Source organism: Danio aesculapii, chromosome 19, assembly GCF_903798145.1.
Source record: "Danio aesculapii chromosome 19, fDanAes4.1, whole genome shotgun sequence".
Taxonomy (NCBI): Eukaryota; Metazoa; Chordata; class Actinopteri; order Cypriniformes; family Danionidae; genus Danio; species Danio aesculapii.
The window spans coordinates 49,603,245-49,626,073 of record NC_079453.1 but is presented as its reverse complement, the minus strand read 5'-3'; the positions used below and the strand labels follow the sequence as shown (position 1 = coordinate 49,626,073).

At 36.2% G+C, this 22,829-nt stretch overlaps 3 protein-coding genes across 4 annotated transcripts in view; 1 reads left to right on the top strand and 2 right to left on the bottom strand.

Moving 5' to 3' along the window:
- The window catches only part of angpt1 (angiopoietin 1), a 217,445-nt gene that overhangs the window by 101,112 nt on the left and 93,504 nt on the right, over positions 1 to 22,829 (top strand). The window lies entirely within an intron of this gene.
- On the bottom strand, positions 7,797 to 14,309 carry LOC130246459 (uncharacterized). Of its 2 annotated transcripts, XM_056479427.1 has the most exons (11): positions 14,175 to 14,309; positions 11,070 to 11,294; positions 10,786 to 10,956; positions 10,528 to 10,675; positions 10,268 to 10,425; positions 9,796 to 10,162; positions 9,628 to 9,720; positions 9,393 to 9,541; positions 9,111 to 9,317; positions 8,808 to 9,016; positions 7,797 to 8,727 (listed from the first exon to the last, which is right to left on the bottom strand). In XM_056479427.1, the coding sequence occupies exons 2-11, from the start codon at positions 11,276 to 11,278 to the stop codon at positions 8,114 to 8,116; spliced, it is 2,325 nt and encodes a 774-aa protein (XP_056335402.1). In that variant the 5' UTR covers positions 11,279 to 11,294; positions 14,175 to 14,309; the 3' UTR covers positions 7,797 to 8,113. The 2 variants fall into 2 exon arrangements, with proteins under 2 accessions (XP_056335402.1, XP_056335401.1); XM_056479426.1 differs by lacking the exon at positions 14,175 to 14,309 and having other exon boundaries at positions 11,070 to 11,587.
- On the bottom strand, positions 15,771 to 17,085 carry LOC130246512 (ladderlectin-like). Its single transcript, XM_056479498.1, has 6 exons — positions 17,015 to 17,085; positions 16,850 to 16,908; positions 16,500 to 16,591; positions 16,292 to 16,414; positions 16,111 to 16,216; positions 15,771 to 15,951 (listed from the first exon to the last, which is right to left on the bottom strand). The coding sequence occupies exons 2-6, from the start codon at positions 16,902 to 16,904 to the stop codon at positions 15,884 to 15,886; spliced, it is 444 nt and encodes a 147-aa protein (XP_056335473.1). The 5' UTR covers positions 16,905 to 16,908; positions 17,015 to 17,085; the 3' UTR covers positions 15,771 to 15,883.

The window sequence follows — 22,829 nt, the reverse complement described above, 5'->3', positions numbered from 1 at the left end:
GGTTATAACAAAAAGTGTAAATGAATGTCAAGGATGTTGTATTAATTTAAGAGAGCTCTTTTATGTACTCCCAAAGGGGAGACCAAATTGACCAAAATCTAGCAGATTTTTTATGTTTGTCATAGGTAAGTTTTTCTAATGGTAGCCATGTAGCAATCTGTGATATCCACATTTTAAAAGATGGAGCTTGTGATGCAGACCAGAGTAGCAAAATACATTTTTTAGCTAAATATACCAATACAATAAATAACTGGAATGCATCTTTTTTAAACAGATTATTTGCATTAAGATTCAATAAGTACAGAGCTGGGGTCATGTCAAAATTAAGCTTAAGAATATTTTCCAGTACCTTATGTATTTTCTTCCAAAATGGCAAAATTTTGTCACAGTCCCAAAAACTATGAATGAATGAACCTTTATCTTTTTTACATTTAAAACACAGGTCTGTGGCATTGGCAAACATTTTATTAATACGTATTGGAGTAAAAGTAGATCCTATTAAAATTTTTTTAATTAAGCTCATGTATCCCAAGAGAGGTACACTTCGGATATATATTATCACATACAATTTTCCAGTCATTTTCTTCAATAGTTTGACCAATATCCTTCTCCCAAACATCTTTAAGTCCTAGCCAGGCAGAAGTGCAATTGTTAGAAAAAGTGTCATAAATCCTTGTTATCAATCCTTTTAAACAAGCTGAATTCAGTAAAAGGTATTCAATCTCTGTTGTTTTGGATCTCAGCTCTCCTTTGTCCAACTTTGGTTTTAAAAAATGTCGTAATTGTAGATATTTATAAAAATTGGATTTTGGAACGTTATATTGATCTACAATCTGTTGGAAAGATTTTATGGTGCCTTCTGAAAGTAAGCAAGATATTTGAGAGATGCCCAGTTCCTGCCATGCTGAAAAAACAGTGTTTTGCAATGTTAAAGGCATATCAGGATTAAAAGAAAGTGGGGAGAACAGGGAGAAAGGGGTGGAGATTCCTATATGTGTCTTTACATCTTTCCAAGTTCTAAGAGTATTTGATATGATAAAATGTTCAGAAATCTTTTTTAGTTTAATATAATTCTTAACAAAATATAAATATTTAATTGGTAAAGGGGAGCAAGCCACATGATGTTTAAAGTTTAATCCAAGTCTTTATTTTATTATTAATGTTAATATAAGAAAGAAAAATATCTGTTAAAAAAATAAGTCTCTTTTTTGTAATTTTGTAAGATATAAAGCTACAGTTTCAGACCACAAATGCATTATTTACCTGGAAATGAATAATAATAAAAAATAATAATAACAAACAAATATGAATAAACATAATCGAAAATATGAACTAATTCCACAAATGACTGAACTACTCGAATCAAAAACTCAAAATATGAAATATTTTCGGCTTAAGGTAACTGCTAAAGTTACAGATTTGATAGCATTAAGATGTTGCACATTCGCAAAAGAAGGAATCCCTCCTGATGGCTCGTTTTTACAGGATGTTTAGTATTCAAATCATTCAGGTTTTGCAGACACATATAGTTTAACAGAACTAACTTTCATTAGATTGATAAAGTTTTTCCTTTTTTTTTCAGACATGAAACATTTTGCTGAGACATGCGCCTCGGTTTAATTTACATTAAAATTAAATATATTATATTATGTATTATTCTGTGACAATCGAACTCTGTGACCCTAGAGGGTGTGGTTATATCACTCTGCTTTGTGACCTATGCAAACTGCGTATATTCTGCCTATTAAACCAATGATGACAAAGTCTATCTATCTATCTATCTATCTATCTATCTGTCTGTCTGTCTGTCTGTCTGTCTGTCTGTCTACATATTTTTGCTTTATACTGTGCTTCATACATAATTTACATGGTTTCCGCTACATTCATTCTTCCATGGCGGGGCGCCACAACAAAATTCATCCCACCACGGCTACATTGCATCTTCTCATTCAAAACATTTTATTTTTTTAATAGCGGTTAATAATCGCACCACAACGTATTAAAAGTGTTAATTATAACAGCGCGAATTTCTCTGTAACCGTAGTTCTCTGTCCATTATTTGTTTACCCTGTGAAGGTTACGTGCTGACAGAATGGCTGACTGACAGATGCGTGAGGCCAGCAAACATGACGTATAGCAGTTTCACCTTACTTCAGGACGCATTAATGTCGCTGTGTAGGTCTATTAGAGAGATTCATAAATATTCCTAGCAAATCTAATAAATGTTGGAGACATACTTGTTACATAAACTCACTAAATCGCGACTTCTAACACTGCGCTCACGACATTTAAATCATAATCATTAAAATAACTCCACAGGTAGTTCTGTGTAAAAAAAAAAAAAAAGGCCTGCTGCCACAGCTGAAAAGAATCCTTAAAGAAACACTGGAATGAATGGCGGAAAAAACTAGTTCCTAATACAAAAGGATTTTAGACTCTGTGTTTGATTTTCTTTTTTATATACCCTATTGTGCCGTCAAACTGTCGTATAAACGCAATATCACACTTGTAGTGTGCGATATGGCTGTATATTAGCACTGATAATGCATGCCTCCCAGTTTTCTATAGACTTTGTCATCACGCAGCAGTGATAACCCCGAGTCAAAGATTTCAATGGTCACAGAATTGATGTAACACAGGGAATTTTTTTAGCTCTGGTAATAATAATTTTACAGTCTTTCAAAGGTTTTAGTACAAACAAGTTGTTAATGTCACAAGACTATGGATGTAACGATTCACCTGACTCACGATTCGATACATGATTTTCACTTTTTTTTTAACAAAATTAACTATAATTATAATACATGTATGTATGTATGTATGTATGTATGCATGCATGCATGCATGCATGCATGTATGTATGTATGTATGTATGTATGCATGTATGTATGTATATATATATATATATATATATATATATATATATATATATATATATATATATGTGTGTGTGTGTGTGTGTGTGTGTGTGTGTGTATATATATATGTATATATATATATATATATATATATATATATATATATATATATATATATATATATATATGCATATATATATATATATATATATATATATATATATATATATATATGCATGCATGCACATTTTTAGCAAAATATATTTTCTGCCAAAACTAACATTGCTATTTTAAAATCAAATTCTCAAAAAAACTAAAGACTAATATAAATAAGTATAAACAAACTAAAGCGGTGACTGTGCTGGGATTTTACAGTTTTAAAATGAAATAACTGCATATCTGTTTTTTGGCATAAGCGGAGGTCTTTGCACATTTACAATGTCCCCTGCTGATGAAAAACTCTTTCACTGGTGGCTGAGATGGCAGTGTTGAGAGGAAAGCCTTCCGTAACCAAAGACCAGTGTATAGTGGAGGTCAGTAGGCCCACTGCTCCTCCACTAAACACTGGCATAAAAATTCTGATTATAAAATGACTAATTACATAGTAGGATAGAGACAGGAGTTAAACATGATTATAAACGTAAATAATTATTATTACTTGTATATTTAAATAGTATAAGTATCAGTGTGATGCACTTAAGAGGAGATCATCTTGTAAAAACTTTAATTATTCAATAATAATAATAATAATAACAATAAACAAACTATTAAAATATGCATAAACTAATTTGATAAGGAGAGGGTAAAACTAAGTAATACCTGGGTCTGTAAGAGCACAACTTTCTCTTTCAATCTGAAAATACTTTTTACACCCTGCGCTATGAAAACATTGACGCACTGTGTGATATCCGTTGCACTCGTCAGAGCTAGCAGAGCTGCAAATCAACCGGTCAGGGCGGTTTGGCTTATTAATAGTTTTTTTTTTTTTGGGGGGTAGACGTCTGTAACAGTAGTTCTCTGGCAATGGTACACTTCACTGCTGCTACTTACTTTACTCTGCCGCCCCACCTCTTGCTCGCCGCTTATGTGCAGGTAAAGTAAGCTTGCGCCTGTAATCACAGCGCCCCCTCTGTTCAAAACATGTATCGCGATTCATTTAACCGGTTTGAAACGTCACATAATTTAATAAATTTTCAATCGGCTCACGGTGAATCGTTACATTACCACACAAGACCGAATACAGTGTACTATACGAATTTATCACATGGCCTAACGTTACCGTACTTACGCTGTACAGTTTCTCTTGCCGCTGAAGAAGCCCGCGACTCCTGAGGGACTGCTGTGGGACGAATATTTGACGGTTGTGTTTCCTGTGTCCGTCGTTCCTCCTGCTGTTCCAATGCAGCAGCTGCTTCTCTTAAAAGCTGGCTTACCGTTTTTTCCATTTTATTCCTTTTAATAAACGTAACAGTAACGGTAACAGTAACTCTCGCAGTCAAAACCCGGTTTTGCGGCTTCTCCCCTCGAGCTGTGGAAACACTCGACGTCAATTAAATACGCCCCTCCCACTAATTACCATAGGCTTTGCATACAGGTTGACGTTGAAAATGAAATCGTAAATGAAAACTGAAATGAAAAAGTGTCAATAAAAGGAAAGCCTAAATTTACATTTTAATTTGAATTTTGTCACTATTATAGCGTGAACATTAATAACATGCTTTGTAAAAATTGTGTTTGCATTTTATTTTTCAGTTTGGCTTTTCATTTTAATATTGGCAGTCTTGACGCGGAAATGCAGTGAAAATTAAATCTTAAATTGGAAACTTTATTTTAATTATCAATTTGACAGGGACGATGTGTTGTCAAAGTGAAAATAAAAATGAAATGAAATAATTTAATTTCGATTTCAATTTTGGCAGATATTTTACGAACAGTGTTTTAAAATGAAATTGTTAATCTGATTTTCATTTTCATTTCAAATGTTTATTTGATTTATTTAAAATTGGCAGGATTTACCTTCCATAATTATATACTGCCCCTCTGTAGAGGCATTGCCGAAGGAGCAGTGGTTGGAAAGAATTAAAAAAGGAGAAAAATAATAAAAATGTTCCAGAAGACCTGGGCACTTCCTGAAGTGTTTATTTTCAATACTGACATTTAAATATTTTCACGGGTCTTTTGTTTTACTTGTAGTTTTTCGTTACTTTAAATTATAATTAAAAAAATGTACATTTCTAATTTATTTGTTTTTATCATTTATTTTACAATTGAAGTTATCTTTGCTTATTTCATTTTGTGTTGTTATTTATTTTTGTTTAATTTATTTGCACATTTTGTATTATTTTTATTTATTCCAAGAAACATTTATTTATGTAAATTGCTTTATTTATGTGTGTAATTTTTTTCTCTTCTTTTGCACTTGTTTGCACTGCTGTTGAGCTTTATATTGTAAATGTAAAATTGGCTATGACTAATTTTAAATAAATGTTTGGTCATTTTAACTGTTTCTCTGCTTGTTTTTTTGTTGTTGTTGTGTTTGCTATAGTATAATTCAAAAAATTAAATAGGCACAAATGAAATAGTCCAGAAAATACTGTTTCAATAAAGTACTTAGCAAAATACTTAGCAGAAATGTACTTAAAAGCAAATATATTTATATAAAAAAAATAAATATGTAGTATTAATCAAATATTAATAGTACAAATAAATTATTAAAAAGAAATAAAAAAATATTTTCCTCTTCCGCCCCTTTTTCTTCTCTTCTTTCTCTTTTTTCCTCCTTTTCTTCTCTTTTTTCCTCTCCTCCCTCTCTTCTTCCCCTCCGTAACAGACTATTGTTCCCCAACACTCACCAATGTATATAAAGCAGAAATGGGAAAGGGAAGCCAATATAAAAATACCAAATGAGGAATGATTAACTATTTGGGAAACACAGATGGTCACAATTCATTCAGATTCATGAAGGGAATTTATTTGGAAAAATGTAATCAGGTTCTTTATAACACCTAAAATCAAATACTTTCAAACTAGAGATCAAAAAATGGTCAATGCTGGAGAAAAGTGGAAATGTATTGGCAGATCATTTCCACATAGTTTTGGCACTGTAGTATTATACACACCTATTGGCAAGATTTAAATAAAGAGATAATGTAATAATGGGATTGAATCTGGAATGTAATTTTAAAACTGTACCTGGGAATTTACTCTGCAGAAATACCAAAAAATGATGTGTATCTTCTAAACCACTACTAACAACTAGCAAAAAGGCCATTACAAGAATGGCTCAAGGAAGATCCTCCATCTGTAGGCGAATGGTATGATATTGTTAAAGAGGTGTATGACATGGAAGTACTGACATTTACCTTGAGACAACAAGACTATAAAATCTGCATACTGGGGTAAATGGTTGAGAAGAAAAGTATTGTTTTAATTTCATTGTGGGCTTTTATTTTATATATGTTTGGAGCCTGTTGATCTTTGACACGTAACCCTTAACAAAATTTTATATAGCAACATTTTATCAACAATAAATATAATGTAAATAAGATTGTATTCGTGACCTTTGACACTTGTATGTCTTTTTTTTCCATGTTCCTTTAAAAATGTCTGTTTGTTTTTTTGTTTGTTTTTTGTTTGTTTTGTTCTAAACTGTTTTGAAAAAGAAAAAAAAAACAAAAATGTATCATCATCATCCTGACGCAAACTCAGCATGTAGTTTTGCTGCTGTTAGATCAAAAACAACAGCTGCCATTCATGTTCATACACTGTAAAAAATAATCTCTATAGGCCTGTCTGTCTTTATAAATAATGTCTTACATTTTACACTGAATTTTGTCCAAATATATTGACTTTTTTTTCTCTTTTGCTAAAATAAATTCTTATTGTATTTGACTGTATATTATCTCTTTTGAATTGGCTAGCTGCCTTATTCTCTTCAAAGAGCAGCTCTCATACAGAGCCTGTTATTTCAGTGTTTTTTTCCAGGATATTTGTGGATTCCTTCTTTCTTGTCCTCGGCTGATCACATGGAAAATTTGGAATTTGATCATTGAGTTTTTTTCCCGGTCATTTTCCTTTTTTTCTTATTTATTTAAACTATCAAACACTTTTCAGGTGAAGGGGAAAAGTGTTGCATTATCTGAAAAACCTTTTTATGTATTAAATAAGTGTTTTTTTTAAAGGATTACTTGTTTTTAAATGAAATAAATAGTTAGAATTATTGTTAAATATATCCTAAACACTGTGTCTGTGTTTACACCTTTATTTAGTTAAAAAGCATAATATGAATGTGAAATAACAGTACAAGTGGAAGACTATATATAATAGTAATATCAAATAATAACTACACTAAAGAAAACAAACAACTTCCAGTACATACTGTAGGACTCTAATGGTCCATTGCATGTTCAAAAATTGACGGAGATCTGAGTTTGAAAATTAAGAAGTTTATTTTGAATGCAAGAAGGTAGAGAGCACAAGTTCTGCGCAGAAGAGATGTAACCTCAGTTCAACTCTTTTAAGGCTCTCCTTCATGCTTTTATACTGTCTTTCGCACATTATCTAATCCCAACCCTCTTGATTTATATGGTGTCGCCTTGACAGTTTGACCATTCAGCAACCAGACGTTGCCTCTTTCTGGTATCTGTGGATACCACAGAAAAATGAACAAAATCTGAACATTAATCAAACAACATAGAGACAACATAGGTAAGTCTTAATTAAAAATGGTGGTGAATCCTAGGATGAATATACTATAGCTTGCTTAAAGAATTAACATGCCTGGTTATTCTCGGCAGTGAGGTCCATGGCTTTGTTGTGGTTGAAAATTAAGGGTTCGTGGGAGGTAGGGTTACGAGCTCTCAGCATACTTACCAGGCTGTAATTCCACATGTGTTGCAAAGAATCCAGAGAGAGAGAGAGAATATGGGAGTAGCCTACTCACACTCTCACTATTGCATAAAGGAAACTTATGAGAAAAAAAAGAGTGAAAAAAGACAAGTCAGCAAGAGAAAATACAGTTCTCTGGAAGTAAAGGTGAATGGTTTGTAAGACCCACTAATTCAGCCTATTACAACCAAGTCTCTATTTAGAGAGCAGTGTTGGTGCTTGACATTGCAGGAAGAATCCTTCAGGGTGAGAAGAGCAGGGATGGTTGTCCAGAATCCAGAGAGTGAGGAGAGAATATGGCCACAGGTGGAAACTTGGAGTTGGACATGTTAGAAGTGAGTGAGAATGGGGGATGGAAAGATGTTCTTTCACATCCAGTCCAATTCCAGCCCTTTCCCGGCAAAAGATCTCCTCTTTGAGCCATAATTATAGAGTAACTCCTCATCACTCAAAATGTCTTTTGTGGCAATGAAGAGAATGATGTCTCTATCATTAAGGACATACAGCCTGGGCCGGATATTGGCTCTTTTGCTGGAGTGACGTATCAGGCGTCCGTAATTGAACTTCATGGGATGGCACTGGCAACTTTCTTCATGTGCGTCAATGCACATGGCTTCATGTTGCTTGTTCTTATAAAAAAACAAATGTCCAGGTCTAATGCCGCTGGTCGAAACAATTGCCATCCCATCTTCATGGCTAACCAGCTGGCCGTGGTATTCACAGACAACCTCCCCAATTTGAAAGGGTCTTTTGGTGAAAACACCATCACCCTTGTCAGGGACGGGTCTGACAGTCAGTCCTTTCCAGCGTTGAGACAAAATCATTTTATGCACAAAGCTGCTGTCGATGACCGAGTCCAACCTGGCAACAGGCTTCCACTGCTTCAGAACCACTGAAGCCTGTGGGACATTTGACGTCCACCCTTGTTTGTCCATCCAGCGGTTTATTTTGGACTCTGATGGCTGCTGTCCAGCAAAATGTTCTAGAAACACAAAACACATCAGTATTTGGCTATTCTCACTCAATTTCACTGTTTGTGTCATTAATCATCTGTATACTCACCAAGAGCATGCTGTTCACGCAGCTTCAGCTGCTCGTTACGCCAGCGGTCATAGCAGTACTTCTCATGTTCTGAGCCACACAGCTCATTCCTGCGTGCCCTTTTTGGAGGAGGCCCCTCCAGAGTCACTGGACAGAACTGCTCAAGAGTTTTGTAGGCTGTCTCTTCGTCCACCCTTGTCTCATGGCTGGAAGCTCTACTGGACCTTTGTCTATAAGATCACAAAAAATAAATATTAAAGGAAGGAAAGACAAGGCTGTGGGTTGCAAATTTAAGAATAAGGATCATTGTTGTTAGATTCTTACCGTGTTTTTCCAGCAAGCTGATCTAGCACACTTAGAGCCAGAAATGCATCTGAAGACGTTTTCCTCATGTTGTTCCTTTCAGCTGTTTCTGGCATGTGCCCAAACAGCCGTGCCAACACATTTCTCTCCACTTCTGACTTCAGGTTTTGTGCTGCTGCCTCAAACACTCTCTGGGCATCACCAAAGGTCACACTGGGGAGACTGTATCTTAAAGGCAACGTAAGAATGCAAAAATTGGATGGATGAACACGTAGAGTTAAAGACAGGTGTAATGTTGCTTACTTGTCATGTAGTCTTTTTAAGTCATTGGAGGGGTTATAAATCGATCTCCCACTACTTGATACAAAAAATGAATCAACTGCCACATCGTCGCCGGTGCGGTTTTCTTGTAGCATTGCTGGCCGCACCTCATTGAAGTACAAGTCAAACCACTAGTTAGAGAAAAGGACAAAAATAAGTATGACTTTACCACAATATATTTATTGCTGTTATGATTTAAAGTACAATATAAACTTACAAGTTCCTGTTCATGTGACAACAATACTTTGTGCTCCTTCACTGCAACACAGACACCATTCTCTATCCGGCTTCTCCCCTCCCAATCCTCAACCTGCAAACAGACAGTTTTGCACATTGATGAAGCATAGGACGAAAGAAGAGAAGGGAGGGAAAAACAAACACTTACAGTCATCTGTGTCACTACACCAGGTCGCTGAAGTAGCTTCAGCATGATAATAGCCTCCAGGTAGTACAGGACGAGCAGCCGTTCATTTTTAGTCAAACAGTCCCCTGTGATGGCTCCTGGATCCTGCATTTTGCATATCACGGCCTGGAAATCTTTGAATGCAGCCTCCAAAACAGCAAGGCAGTCCTTTGGCAAAATTTCTTTGCCATTCCCAAGCTCTGATTTTTTCCCTGTGACCTCCATGCTCACTTTTTTGGACATAGCACTCTCTATTTCATACAGCACATCCAAAAAACTCTCACAGTCCTGGAACAGAGATGGATTGTTGTGGCGAATGTCTGTGGAGGTAATAATGTATTTCATGAACCTTGAAAAGAGATCAAAATTAGGTTGTTACAGTCAGAACACAGCACAGCTGACATTATTAGTTAACACGTACATGGCAAACTTGTGGTTGTTCCACATTACCGACCTCTTGAGACTCTTCCAGTAGTTGAACACTGTCCATTTTGAGAGCTTTGTATCTGACAAGATGTTAAAGTACTCTCGCACTTTCTCCACCTGACAAACAAACATCAAGTTTGGCTCAGTGGGGTCCATGTAATGTAAGAACCTGGACACTGTTTCCACCTGAAATGACACATTTCACAATTAAATAAACTCTACTGCATAAAACAAGACCTGCATGTACATTTTTTTGCATGTATACCTTCACTCATTTAATTAACTTACTACTTGTTTGCTGTTTTTATGTCCTAGGTCAATGTGCAGGTCCTTATTAAATCCTGCTAGAAGGGGGTGGTCAATGGAGTGCTTATTGTAAAAGCCTTTTTTGACCATTTCCACCCTCACGGAAGAGGTCCACTTCGGTCCAACAGTGCTGAAATAAAAACAATAAACAGCAGGTGATCAAAACGACTCTGTACATGAAAGAGAAATCCTATCCACAGTGTACATTTAATTTTTGGGAATGCCGATGTGAAACTGTACCTCTGATAGTACTCTCCAGAGCTCTCGTCAGATAAGGGCTCATTTGGAGGCTCAACTGGACCTTCTCCAGAGCTTTGAGACACAGAAGATGTAGTCAATTGAGCTGGTTCCGGGAGGAGTGAAGGTAAGTTATTAATGACCAACCCCCTTGACTGCATCTCCGCAATCATCCTAAAACAAGGAACATAAAATAAGGTCAAATAAACAATACCAAAAATGCAGAATTATTAATGTGTAGATGTTTGATTTGAAGCCAGATACATCAAATCATAGAAGTTACAAACCTGTCTAGAGGATTAGTAGAGTCCAATATGTCACGAATTTCTCCAAACTCCCAGAAACGTCCTCTGTGGCAGAATTCAGACAACTCCTTCTTGGCCTCTATGACGACAGCCTGGATCTCTGTCTTTGTGCTGTTCCTCATACACACCTTCCTGAGATGCCCAGGAAGAGAGTGAGGAGCCTTTTTGCACACAGGGCAGAGGAAAAACATGCTGCTGTGAAAGGATCTGTGTGGATAATAAAACAACATGTTATAGAATGAAAAGACCAAGAGCAGCTTTGTGAAGGTTTGGGGTTTACTGCAGCCCACCCCAACTCCAGGTACAGGAACAAAGGAATGAGCTTTTTTATTTAAAGATAAAACCTAAAATAAAAATATAATTTTCAGTAATAATCGATTATATGGTTTTATATATATTTGTGTGTGTGTGTGTGTGTGTAATTTTAAATAAGACAATTAAATGAAAAAATAAAAAGCTTGTCAATAAAATTGTTTATCCATAAGAGTATGTGTTAGGGTCTTGAAATTCAAATAAAAAAAGAGACTTGTAACACATTTAAAGTTGATTTATACTTAGTTTGGCTATAGATACAATAAATAAAATAGAATATTTGATTTTCTGGTAGATGTCTGCTCCAGGATAGAGGAACACATATCCTTTCTTATGTCTTATGATTATTAATAAAGTTGAATGGTTAAGAGTCTAGATCATATGATGACAATGGTGTCATCCCTCTTCAGAGTAAATCTGGAGTAATATGTGCATGATTGTTTTTCTGTATGCCAAATGATTTGTTTCCTCCGTGCTGCCTGTGATGCATCTTATCAATGTTTATAAAAACAAGTTATGTAATATCAATTGTTTCATGCCTTTGACCTTAATAAAAATTCAGATTTGGACCTTTTAATATAGATGTTGAGAACCCCTGTTTAGGCTATCACTAACAGGCAGACCCAGATCATCAGCCTAGAAATCTGCACTGGACAGTTTTTTCAGTCTTATTCCCGCTGGGTTTTATTTCGCACCCAATCGCCCCCACTATTTATTCACTCTGTTTATTTGGAACAAATTTCTTCTGACTGTTAATTCCCTGTTAAGACAAAAGCGAAGCCGAATGGTCTCTTTTTGCTGAACCTTTATGTTCTGTGCAGATCTGGGTCAGTCGGCATGAATATGGTTTCATTCACTGGGGCTGATAACAGAGTTCTCTGGAATTAATGTTATTAAAATAAATTGTTGACTTGGTAATGTAAGCGTAATTTAAACAGAAGAAATGTGAGAAAGTGGCATGAGAATAATGTCAGATGTGTGGGTCTTGTAAAATAATAAAAGTTCTACATATATTCTCCTATTTTCAACAAGGCATTTTGTAAAATATATCAAAAGTTTAAAATATTAATTTAACAGTTTAATTGTTAATTGAAATTTTTATTTGATTTATTATTTTTATTACTATTATTTTCAATTTTTTTTTACTTTGGTGGCACCTGGCTCAGTGCTTAGCATTGTTGCCTCACAGCAAGAAGGTCACTGGTTCAAGTCCCGACTGGGCCAGGAGTGTTTCTGTGTAGAATTTGCATGTTCTTCCCGTGTTGGCCTGGGTTTCCGCCACAGTCCAAACACATGCGCTTTAGGGGAATTGAGTTTACTAAAATGTCCAAGATTTGTGAGTGTGTCTATGAATGAGAGTGAATGGGTTGCGGCTGGAAGAGCATCCGCTGCGTAAAACATATGCTGGACTAGTTGGTCGTTCATTCCACTGTGGCGACCCCTGATAAATAAGGGACTAAGCCAAAAGAAAATTAATGAGTGAGTTTTATGACTGTGTGGACTCGGCCGGACTCGACTCGGATGTTAAGGACTCGGACTTAAGTCCAATTCGACCCCTTTTGGACTCGGACTCGACTGGTTAAGGACTTGGTCTTGACTTGGACTCGACAAAGGTGGACTTGACCCCAACTCTAGCAAATTCCATCAGGTCACAAATTCCCCACTCACACCATTTAAATACGCCCCAATCTGGAATAATCCTCATTTCCTAGCTAACAAGTAGCCACTGAACTTTCACACACGGGCAGATAAGGGAATCAAACAACTTCAGTATATCTTTAATAATAATAACCTGGCACCATTTTCTCATATATCCCAGACATACAGCATTGGGAGTAATTGCTTCTTGGAATATTTACAAATCAAATCATCAATTAAATCAAAATTCTTTAACCAATCAATCTTTCCCACTGTTTCCGGTCTAAGCTGCAGTCATTGTCGAGTCATTATGGGTTTCACACATCAGTATCTGCTTCTAACTCGAAAGAGCTTCAGCCAATAACAGGGGACACAGGGAACAACTCCAAAGCTGTTTCAGCATTTGTATTTTCAAGTTTGTCAGATTTGACAAGCATTTAGTTTGTCCAATAATACAACACTGTAGCGGTGTAACAGTAGTAGTTGCAATAGGTTGATAACCTTAGAAAAGGAACAAAATATATAAAATATACATTATTACCAATACTGGCTTAAACAGAACACAATATAATGTAAATAAAGACATTTACTTTACAAACTTTGTCTGTGTCCGATAATTAGCATATTCAAGTAATATTTCCAGTATTAATGCAAGCATTTCACTTTACAAGAACTATTTAAACAAATGAACAGTATAATTAACTGAATATTGTGCACAAAATACTATAATGCACAAAATAATCAACTACAGTGCAACAAAATAGCAGTTATGTTTTATATTGCACATAATTATGGATAAGGCGATGCATAGGACGGTCCTATAGAGGTAAAGTTGGTTTTATATTCGCACATTCGTTCATTTAGAAGTCTATATATTGTTTACCATGTTACTTTGAATATTCTATCGAAATTAGCATGCAAGTATGACTTGAAAACAACATTAACACGGTTTATTTGACTGTGAACAATGTTGTACTTTGATAGTTATTGGCTGCTAATATGATTTCTCTATTTAGAGTTTGCAAATAATACTTTTATGAAACTAAATTATTAGGGAGAATCTCTAAATATCCCAATATAAAACCAACTTTACCTCTATGACGACCCTTTGTAATTAGAAAAAGTCATTTCTCATACCATCAGTGTCCCTGAGATGACCAAGTGCTGATATGCTTCCCCTTTCTCACTCACTGCAGCTTTAAAATTTATGCGTGCAATCGTGAGTGTTTATTAATGCAGCGATGGCGTTCTCCAGCTTTCAGCGCTTGTCGGCGTGCATCTGCCATGTGAGTTTTCCGTCTTCCGCGTTGACTCGGCACTTTCCGTATCTCCTCGGCAAGCTCCGTCAGCCAATTGCCTCCGCCGAATACTTTCAGTTTTGATAGTTCCGCCTAATTCCTTAATGCATTGATACATTTTTTTTTCTTTTTTTTATTGTGGAAAAAAAGTTTACATCGCAAAACTGGGAACAATCAACATCGCAAGGCATGTTTATCATTAAAAGAAAAAAAAAATAATTGTTATAATTGCAACACGGAGCGGTACAAAAGACCTACATCACTGGAAAAAAAAAACATTATAACAATAAATATTCTGAAAATGAAGTACAGAGAGCTTAATGCATTGATTAATATGAAGTGCAAATCCGCGACTTGACTTTACAGTTATGCTGGGCTTTTAACCCCATAGCCTTCCATTCATACGCATGCGTCAGACCGGAAACGCAGGGTGATGCCTTAAGTGTCGCAGTTTGCTGCGGTGCCAAGTTCAAGCTTTATGAACTCTGACCTGCGGGGGAGAAAAAAAACAAACAAACAAAAAAAAAAAAAAACGCATCACTGGGGGATACTACAAGTCTGTAAAAATGAAATATCTGGTTAAATATAAAAAAATAAATAAATAAAAAAAGGTTTTGTGTAAAGTACAGAGAGCCAGGAGTGACACTTAAAAATAAAATTTAAAATGTAATCAAACAAAAGTAAAAATCACACTTAAATGTGTAAATAATTATTGGATAACACGTTATTTTGATGGTCCATTTGAGTATTAGTAGACTGTCTGCTTAATCTGTTAATACTGCTCCTTCAACAGACATTTAAATGACTATGGAGGTAACTTTGCAGGTACATGCCAACTTGTACTAACCCTAACCTAACAGTCTGCCTATAATCTAATGAGAATTAGTTGGCATGTTGATGCAATGTAACTTATACTGGTCAGCGCCAATAGCCTAGTGATTAAGTGTGCTGACATATAGCACCCTGGTACTCATAGCAACCAGAATTTGATTCCCAGCTCGAGGTCCTTTGCCAACCCTTTCCCTCTCAATACTTTCCTGTCTGTGACCTCCACTATGCGGTCCAAATAAAAAAATAAAAAAATAAAATAAAATAAAAAATTACTAACGAGCTATTACTTTGTTCATCCTTTCTGAGTAGTGTATTAAAATAAACTTGAACAGTTTTAAAATAGTACGTTTACACATGTCAAATTCTGTTCAAAACAAACAATTCAAAATATGAAGTATATTAAGTTAAGAGGTGATTTATTAAAATATTTATAATAGAGTAATCAGAATAAACAAATATATAGTCACACATTCCTTATTAACTGCATTGCGTTATCAAATTAAAAGCAACACAGCTCGATCCTGAACACTTCTCACCAGCCAACTTTGCTTAAACCATCAAATCTTAACACTCATACAAATAACAATTTACAACAGCCTACAGTTTACTTTGGTTTTATTGGGGATACAGAGAAGGTATTAGGATATTCAGTTGAAGTTATTCTCAACACTGTAAAGTGAGCAGTACAGGCAACTGTAACAGGATGACTGCATTCAATCACAGTTTTTTAGCACACAAATAGCCCAATGCGGTTGAACAGCCCAGATTGTTCCAGCAACGCTTTGCTGTAGGATAGAAAGAAAAAAAAAATAAATAAAATTGAATTGAGATCAGCAGTGGAAATGAATGCACATATACATACAACGACAGCTTCAATCTTTTTATAAAATGAGGCCCCTCCCGTTTCTTTATAAAAAAGTTAAACCTCTAAAATGACCACTCACATGTCCAATTGATCTCCAAGCAGTTCTCGTTCCCCTTACTAGGCTCTCCTGAGCACCAGTTGGTATAACTAAACCTAGATCCATCAGTCCACAACCACTGTCCATCCTGAGTAGAGGAAAATCTGATTTATTAGAAGTTATTTAAAAAAAGAAAAAAAAATATATTAAGGCTTATGCCTACTTGTTCACCACCATGACCACCAATCCAGCAGCGCGTGGAAGCAGGAACCAAACTCAGCAGAAAAATATTGTCTGCTTTCTTATGCACCGAAGCAAGATTCGCACCAAGACTTTGACAGTTTTTCTGAAGGAGACACAGGTTGTTTGTTTATAATCACTTAATTGCCAAAAGTTTTGTAAGAATTATAAAATGGCCTCTAACACATTACCTCTGCTGTGTTCCAGTTAACAGACGTGGAGAAAAACTTAAAGCATCGAGATCCAGAATTTTTCCATCCACAGGGGCATTTCTCATCTTGGCCTATACAGCATACAAATACGGCCATCGTGATAATCCCAGAAAAATTACTTAAAATTTAACTTGTCTGTCAAAGCTCTTTCTGATTGATTTAACTAAAAGAAACTCAGTACAAAAGTACATTCTGTAAACCAAATAAGTGGCAAATAAAGATGCTTCAGGGCGAAAAACTTAAGTCAGCTTCACATTTTTTAATTCTTTTAAATAATTATGTCTGATAAATACACCAATTATGAGGGTTTTGACAAATTGATTGGTTACCTGCTGCATTCCCCATGCAGAACAAGAAAAGCAGCAGAAATCTTCCCAGCATCATGAACCTGAAAGTAACAAAGGTTCAGTGTCTGAATTAATGTTAAGAGGAAAACCCTTAGTATAAAAATTGTTCAACAGCTTGTGATTATTTAAGAAAATTAACAAAATCACCTTGGTGTTCAGATTGTTGCCTTCAGTGTAATTCAGACCAGACAAAAACACTTGAGTACAAAAAAAAGGGTGCTGAGGAACTCAAATACACTCACTGATTAATAATACAGGTGATTCAGATTGAACTAAGCCTCGACACAGGTGAAGGAAATTAGTGGCAGGAACTGAAACAAAGGGAAACTTCCGGTGTGTTCCAAACGAGATATAAATGGCCCTCTGAAGAGCACACATATTCATTGTACATATCGCTGTCAATTTTACATTGTCCTGTTTTTTTTGGGAGTACGCTGTTGTATTTGCACTGTCTGTATTTTGCACTGTCGTTGTATTTGCACTGTCTGTATTTTGCATTGTCGTTGTATTTGCACCGTCTGTATTTTGTACTGTCTGGAGCCAGCATCTAAGCTTTTCACTCATCATAGCACACGTACTGCTGATGATGTGACAGTAAAAGTGATTTTGATTTGATTTAATTTGACTCTGAAGTAAAAACAAAAATGAGCACCTTGTTGAGTCCTACCGAAGTGCTCAAAACTGGACCCTTTGAAATTTTGAAGGGTAAAACTAATGGACACTTCAGACATCCATGATCCTTTGCACACTGAAGTTTTGTTTTATTTTAAATGTATATATTACATATATATAATAATGAAAATACAAATGGCAATGACTGCAGGTCCTGAAGCACATTGGTAATGAAGTGAACATTTGCATGTTGCATTATTTGTTTACGAGACGTGTATATAGTATTCATTTTCCCCACCACAGTTAAAATTTTTAAAGTATTTTTAGTATTGTTTTAAACTGACCTAAAAAAGCCCAATAAAATTTTATTAAGATATTCAGCGAAGGTTTAATTTCAGAATATCATTTTTGTAAAGATTGTATTGGTACAAATAAATGGAGTACAGATCAATGTAACTGAAGCAGAACGACTGCATTTGAGCTCAGTTTTTTACCAAACAAATATCCCATTGAGGTTAAACAGCCCTGATCGTTCCAGCAACGCTTTGCTGTAGGACAGAAAGAAAGAGAGAGAAAAGTTAAGTTACATTCTTTTGGACAAATGAGGCATTTCATGTTACTGGATAAACTTAAACAACAGTAAATAATTCCTGAAACAAATAAATAAATAAATATTGCACTCTCACAGGTCAGTTATCTGCAAGTAGTTCTCAGTCCCCTTGTTAGTCTGCTTCATACACACATTTAGAGCATTACATTAAAGTCTTGACAAACAAATAAATCTTCTGCCTACCGGTTCACCATCATGACCACCAATCCAGCAACGTGTGGAAACAGTCACCAGACTCAGCAGAAATTAATACAAACAGGTCTGGAGGAAAATCAACCTGAGGGTTCTTTGAGGGATGTTATAAGCCATGTAGAGTAGACAATGTCCATTAAGGGGTCAGACAGTATATTTCAGGGATCTGAGTTCAGTAGAATGAAAATAAAAATTCATATAACATCTCATTTATTATTCAAACTTTTTAAAATTATGATTAGAATCTGACATTCGGTAATTGAAGATACCTTAATTCAGAGGTGGCAAACTCAGTTCCTGAAGGGCCGCAGCCCCGAACAGCTTAATTCCAACCCTGCATCTAAATTGACTTACTTTTGGGTTTTATGCATTTACAAGTCTTTTTTACAAGAAAAGGTTTTGAACACACATGGACCCAGTATCACAGACAAGGATTAGGGCTAGTCTAGAATAAACTTGAGTTGTCTTTACTGAAAATAACTTGCAGTGAAATATCTTAAAATACACCGGTAATTGTTTTGGCCCAAGATGCACAAGTAATGTGTTTTTGTCAGTAATTTTTATGAAAGCTGCTTAAAAACATTAATTTCACTAAGGCTTACCCCTGGCTTAAGCTATGCCTTGTCTGTGAAACTGAGCCCTAGTGTCTATTGGATTAGGCTATCGACTTCCAGGCCCCAGACCACATCCCCTTAAATATGATCATGCATTGACAGTGGTATGAACCATTATTTTTAGGGGAGGAATTTTTTTTTAGGAAGCAAGAATAAATTCATTAATTAGGAGGACTTAAACCCATCCTAATAGAGCTTTGGTGCAGGCCTACTGCTTTTCTCAAAAAAAAAAAAAAAAAAAAAAAAAAAAAGGTTGAACTACCTCAAGCGGTTCCAAACTTTTAGGAGTTTCTGTTTTGTTAAACACGACACATTTCAGAAAGCTGAAAACCTGTAATCCGTTTCATGTCAAAAAATAAATAAATAGAAAGAAATATTAATAATTAAAATATAATAATAATGTTCGCATAGCAATGGTATTATGACATCACCAAGGCTGGAATTTACGAGAGTTGTGCACACCTAACAAACATTAAAACACCATGTCAGTGCCACGCAAGCATTTGATTTACCTGAATTGCAGTGTTAACTTAAGAGCATTAAGCAGTCATCTGCTAGTATATATTATTTAGGGCACAAAAACTAGAATTACATTGTAGATCAGCAATTAAATGGTCATGTCATATGAATTATTTTTTATTTATTAATTTTTTAAACTTAAACAGAGGTTCTTCATCTGCAAACTGATCTCGAGCATAGAAATGTAGATTGTTTTTTTTTTTCAGTTTCTTTTTGGAAAACAGGACAGCAGTGTATGGTCTTTTGAATAGTTCCATTTAGTAGTCCTCTCCTTCCTAGGGTAAGTGGTTTTCCCCTCTTTACAATAATGGATGATGAATTACAAGAATTGCAAAATTTGGTAGTTCAGTTGACAGTGCGTGGCTGCAGACTCTGTGCAGTGCAAACTGCGCTGCATCCAATGCTTTTTAAAGAGCTCACCTAACCCTTATAGTGACATTACTACCTCCATTTGAGTGCATAATGTCTGATATTGCGTCGCTGAGTGATGCAATCTCAGCTTGCATCATAAAGAGTGCATCCAGATACTATTGGCTGCAGCAGGCTCAGGCACCTGTTGGATTGCTTGGCCCTGATGCTGCCCTCCGTAACACTTCTACGGTTCCAGCGGTTACACCTCCACCATGTGGTGTTACACATTTGTTTTCATGCCAGGAGATCGACGGTGCCCAAAACTTAAATGGCAAAAATCAGGTTTGGCCATCGATGAATGGGTTGAGGAGGCACAGACATGCATGAAGTTGCATTTTATAAATCGATAGCAGATAAAGCTTTTTAAATTGATCATTTGTAAGGAGAGGCCAGAGAAGAGATCAGATACCGTTCTGATCTAGAACGCAGGGATCCTGACAAAATCAAAAAGGCATTGCGTGATGTCTATGGTTGCTTTCAGTCGTATGTTGCCTTGCATGAAGCCTTTTCTAGAAAAGCAACTTGAGGGTGAGACTCTTTTATGCAGTGTTCACACTAGATGTGGAACGCGCGTCAAATCGGGAGTAATTTAAATGTTAAGTCAATGCAAATGCACGAATAGACATCCAGCGGCACGATACGCGTGACACAAATGATGTGAATTGCACGGTGTAAATGGAGGATTTTGCACGTTGGAAGCGCTTAAAGCTGCGGTCAACACTTGTCTTTTCTTCCCATAGACTTCCATTCATACGCACGTGAATGCATCAGACCGGAAACACAAGGTCATGCGTCAAGTTTCGCATGTTGCTGCGGTGCAAAGTTCAAGCTTGGTGAACTCTGACCTTGTTTAATCCCGCCCCTTTTCGCAGCACCATACAACAGAATTTCGCACAGACAAAGCCTAGTGTGACCATAGCTTAACACGCAATATGCTGGAGTTTAAAAAAAAATAAATATCTATACTTCGGCGAACATTCGTGCTGCATTAACCAATCAGGAGCTTGCTCTTGAGGGGGTGTGATTGTGACATACTGCCTGTTGTTAGTGTCCCGGGGAAGGTCTTCCAGCCGATGCCGACAAAGTTCATCAAACTGGGCTCATCTCAGTCAGAAGCACTTCTGAAAGCCTCCATTATTCAGATTAAGTATCTGGAGGAGTTTGAGCTCACAGAGCTGGATGCACCTCTGAAAGGATCTAGTGGACTGAGACACAGCCCTGAACGGATCGACGCTGTTTTTCAGCCTTCATTTATATTAAAAAAAAAAAAAAAAAAAAAAAAGCACATAAACACTTATTTTCTCAAAATCCATTTTAGCCATTTAGCAACAAAGCTACAGTCACTAGGCAGACAGAAGCCATGCCCATGATGCGAATCCACATCTGTTCTGAAGTGAATTTCACGCACAAATGAGGAGTAAACTCAAGGGTTCATGTTTCTATTTACACGCGTATATAGTGCGATTAATCTGCGCCTGGTATGAACACAGCATTAGAGTATTCTCCTACACTTATTAGAAAGGGTTAAAGAAAGAAAAAAAAAAAAAAAAAAAAACAGATAGTATTTCAAATAGCACAATATGAACACTTTAATCTGTATCTCCAGCAACACCTGGTGCAAAACATATATCTTAAGTCTAAAGCCATTGTGTCACTTTCTCCCATATTACATCCACAATGCAGGGCTGCTCAAACAGATTTTCATCTGTGTGTCACCGGACTACCAGCACCTTGGATGACATGTAATAGTATTAAATGGACAGCCTTCACAAATCAGCCCAGTAAAATACGGGGTGCCTCAAGGATCAGTTTTAGGCCCTTTACTGTTTACAATATACATGCTACCCCTGGGAGACATTATTAGAAGACATGGGATCAGCTTTCACTGCTATGCAGATGATACTCAATTATATATTTCAACTAAACCTGACGAGACGTCTAATCTGTCCAAGCTAACTGAGTGTATTAAAGATGTTAAAGACTGGATGACCAACAATTATCTTCTCTTAAACTCAGACAAAACAGAATTATTACTTATTGGGCCTAAATCCTGTACACAGCAGATCTCACAACTCGACCTACAATTAAAGGGATACAAAGTTAGCGTTAGCTCTACTATAAAAGATCTGGGTGTCATATTAGACAGCAATTTAACTTTTAAAAATCATATTTCCCATGTTACAAAAACTGCTTTCTTTCATCTGAGAAATATCGCTAAGTTACGAAGTATACTATCCATCTCAGATGCAGAAAAGCTAGTCCATGCTTTTATGACTTCTAGGCTGGACTACTGTAATGCACTGTTTGCTGGCTGCCCAGCATCCTCTATTAACAAACTTCAATTAGTACAAAATGCAGCTGCCAGAGTTCTTACCAGGTCTAGAAAATTTGATCACATCACCCCAATTTTATCCTCCTTACACTGGCTGCCTGTTAAGTTTCGTATTGAATTTAAAATATTGCTTCTTACATATAAAGCTTTAAATAATCTAGCTCCTGTTTATCTAACCAATCTTCTGTCTCGCTACAATCCAACTCGCTCTTTAAGATCTCAAAACTCAGGGCTTCTGGTAGTACCTAGAATAGCAAAGTCGAGTAAAGGAGGTCGAGCCTTCTCATTTATAGCTCCTAAACTCTGGAATAGCCTTCCTGATAACGTCCGAGGCTCAGACACACTCTCCCAATTCAAAACTAGATTAAAGACCTATCTGTTCGGTAAAGCATACACTTAGTGCACCACTTAGGGGGCTTCCACACAGGTTATGCATCTTGCTGATATACACTGTGAACATCAGCTACGCTAATTATTTTCTTTATTCTCCATTTCCACCTGGGGATACTCTTCCCGAGGCCCTCAGACTATGCAGAGTCATTGATTCGATCCAAGACCAACGACGAGATGATCCCAAGGTTTCCATATCCTGGACCTGGCCGAATCCTGAACAACTACTGCGATGGTCATGGAAGAGTGGAGAACATGAGACTGTTTCCTGTGACGCTCCAG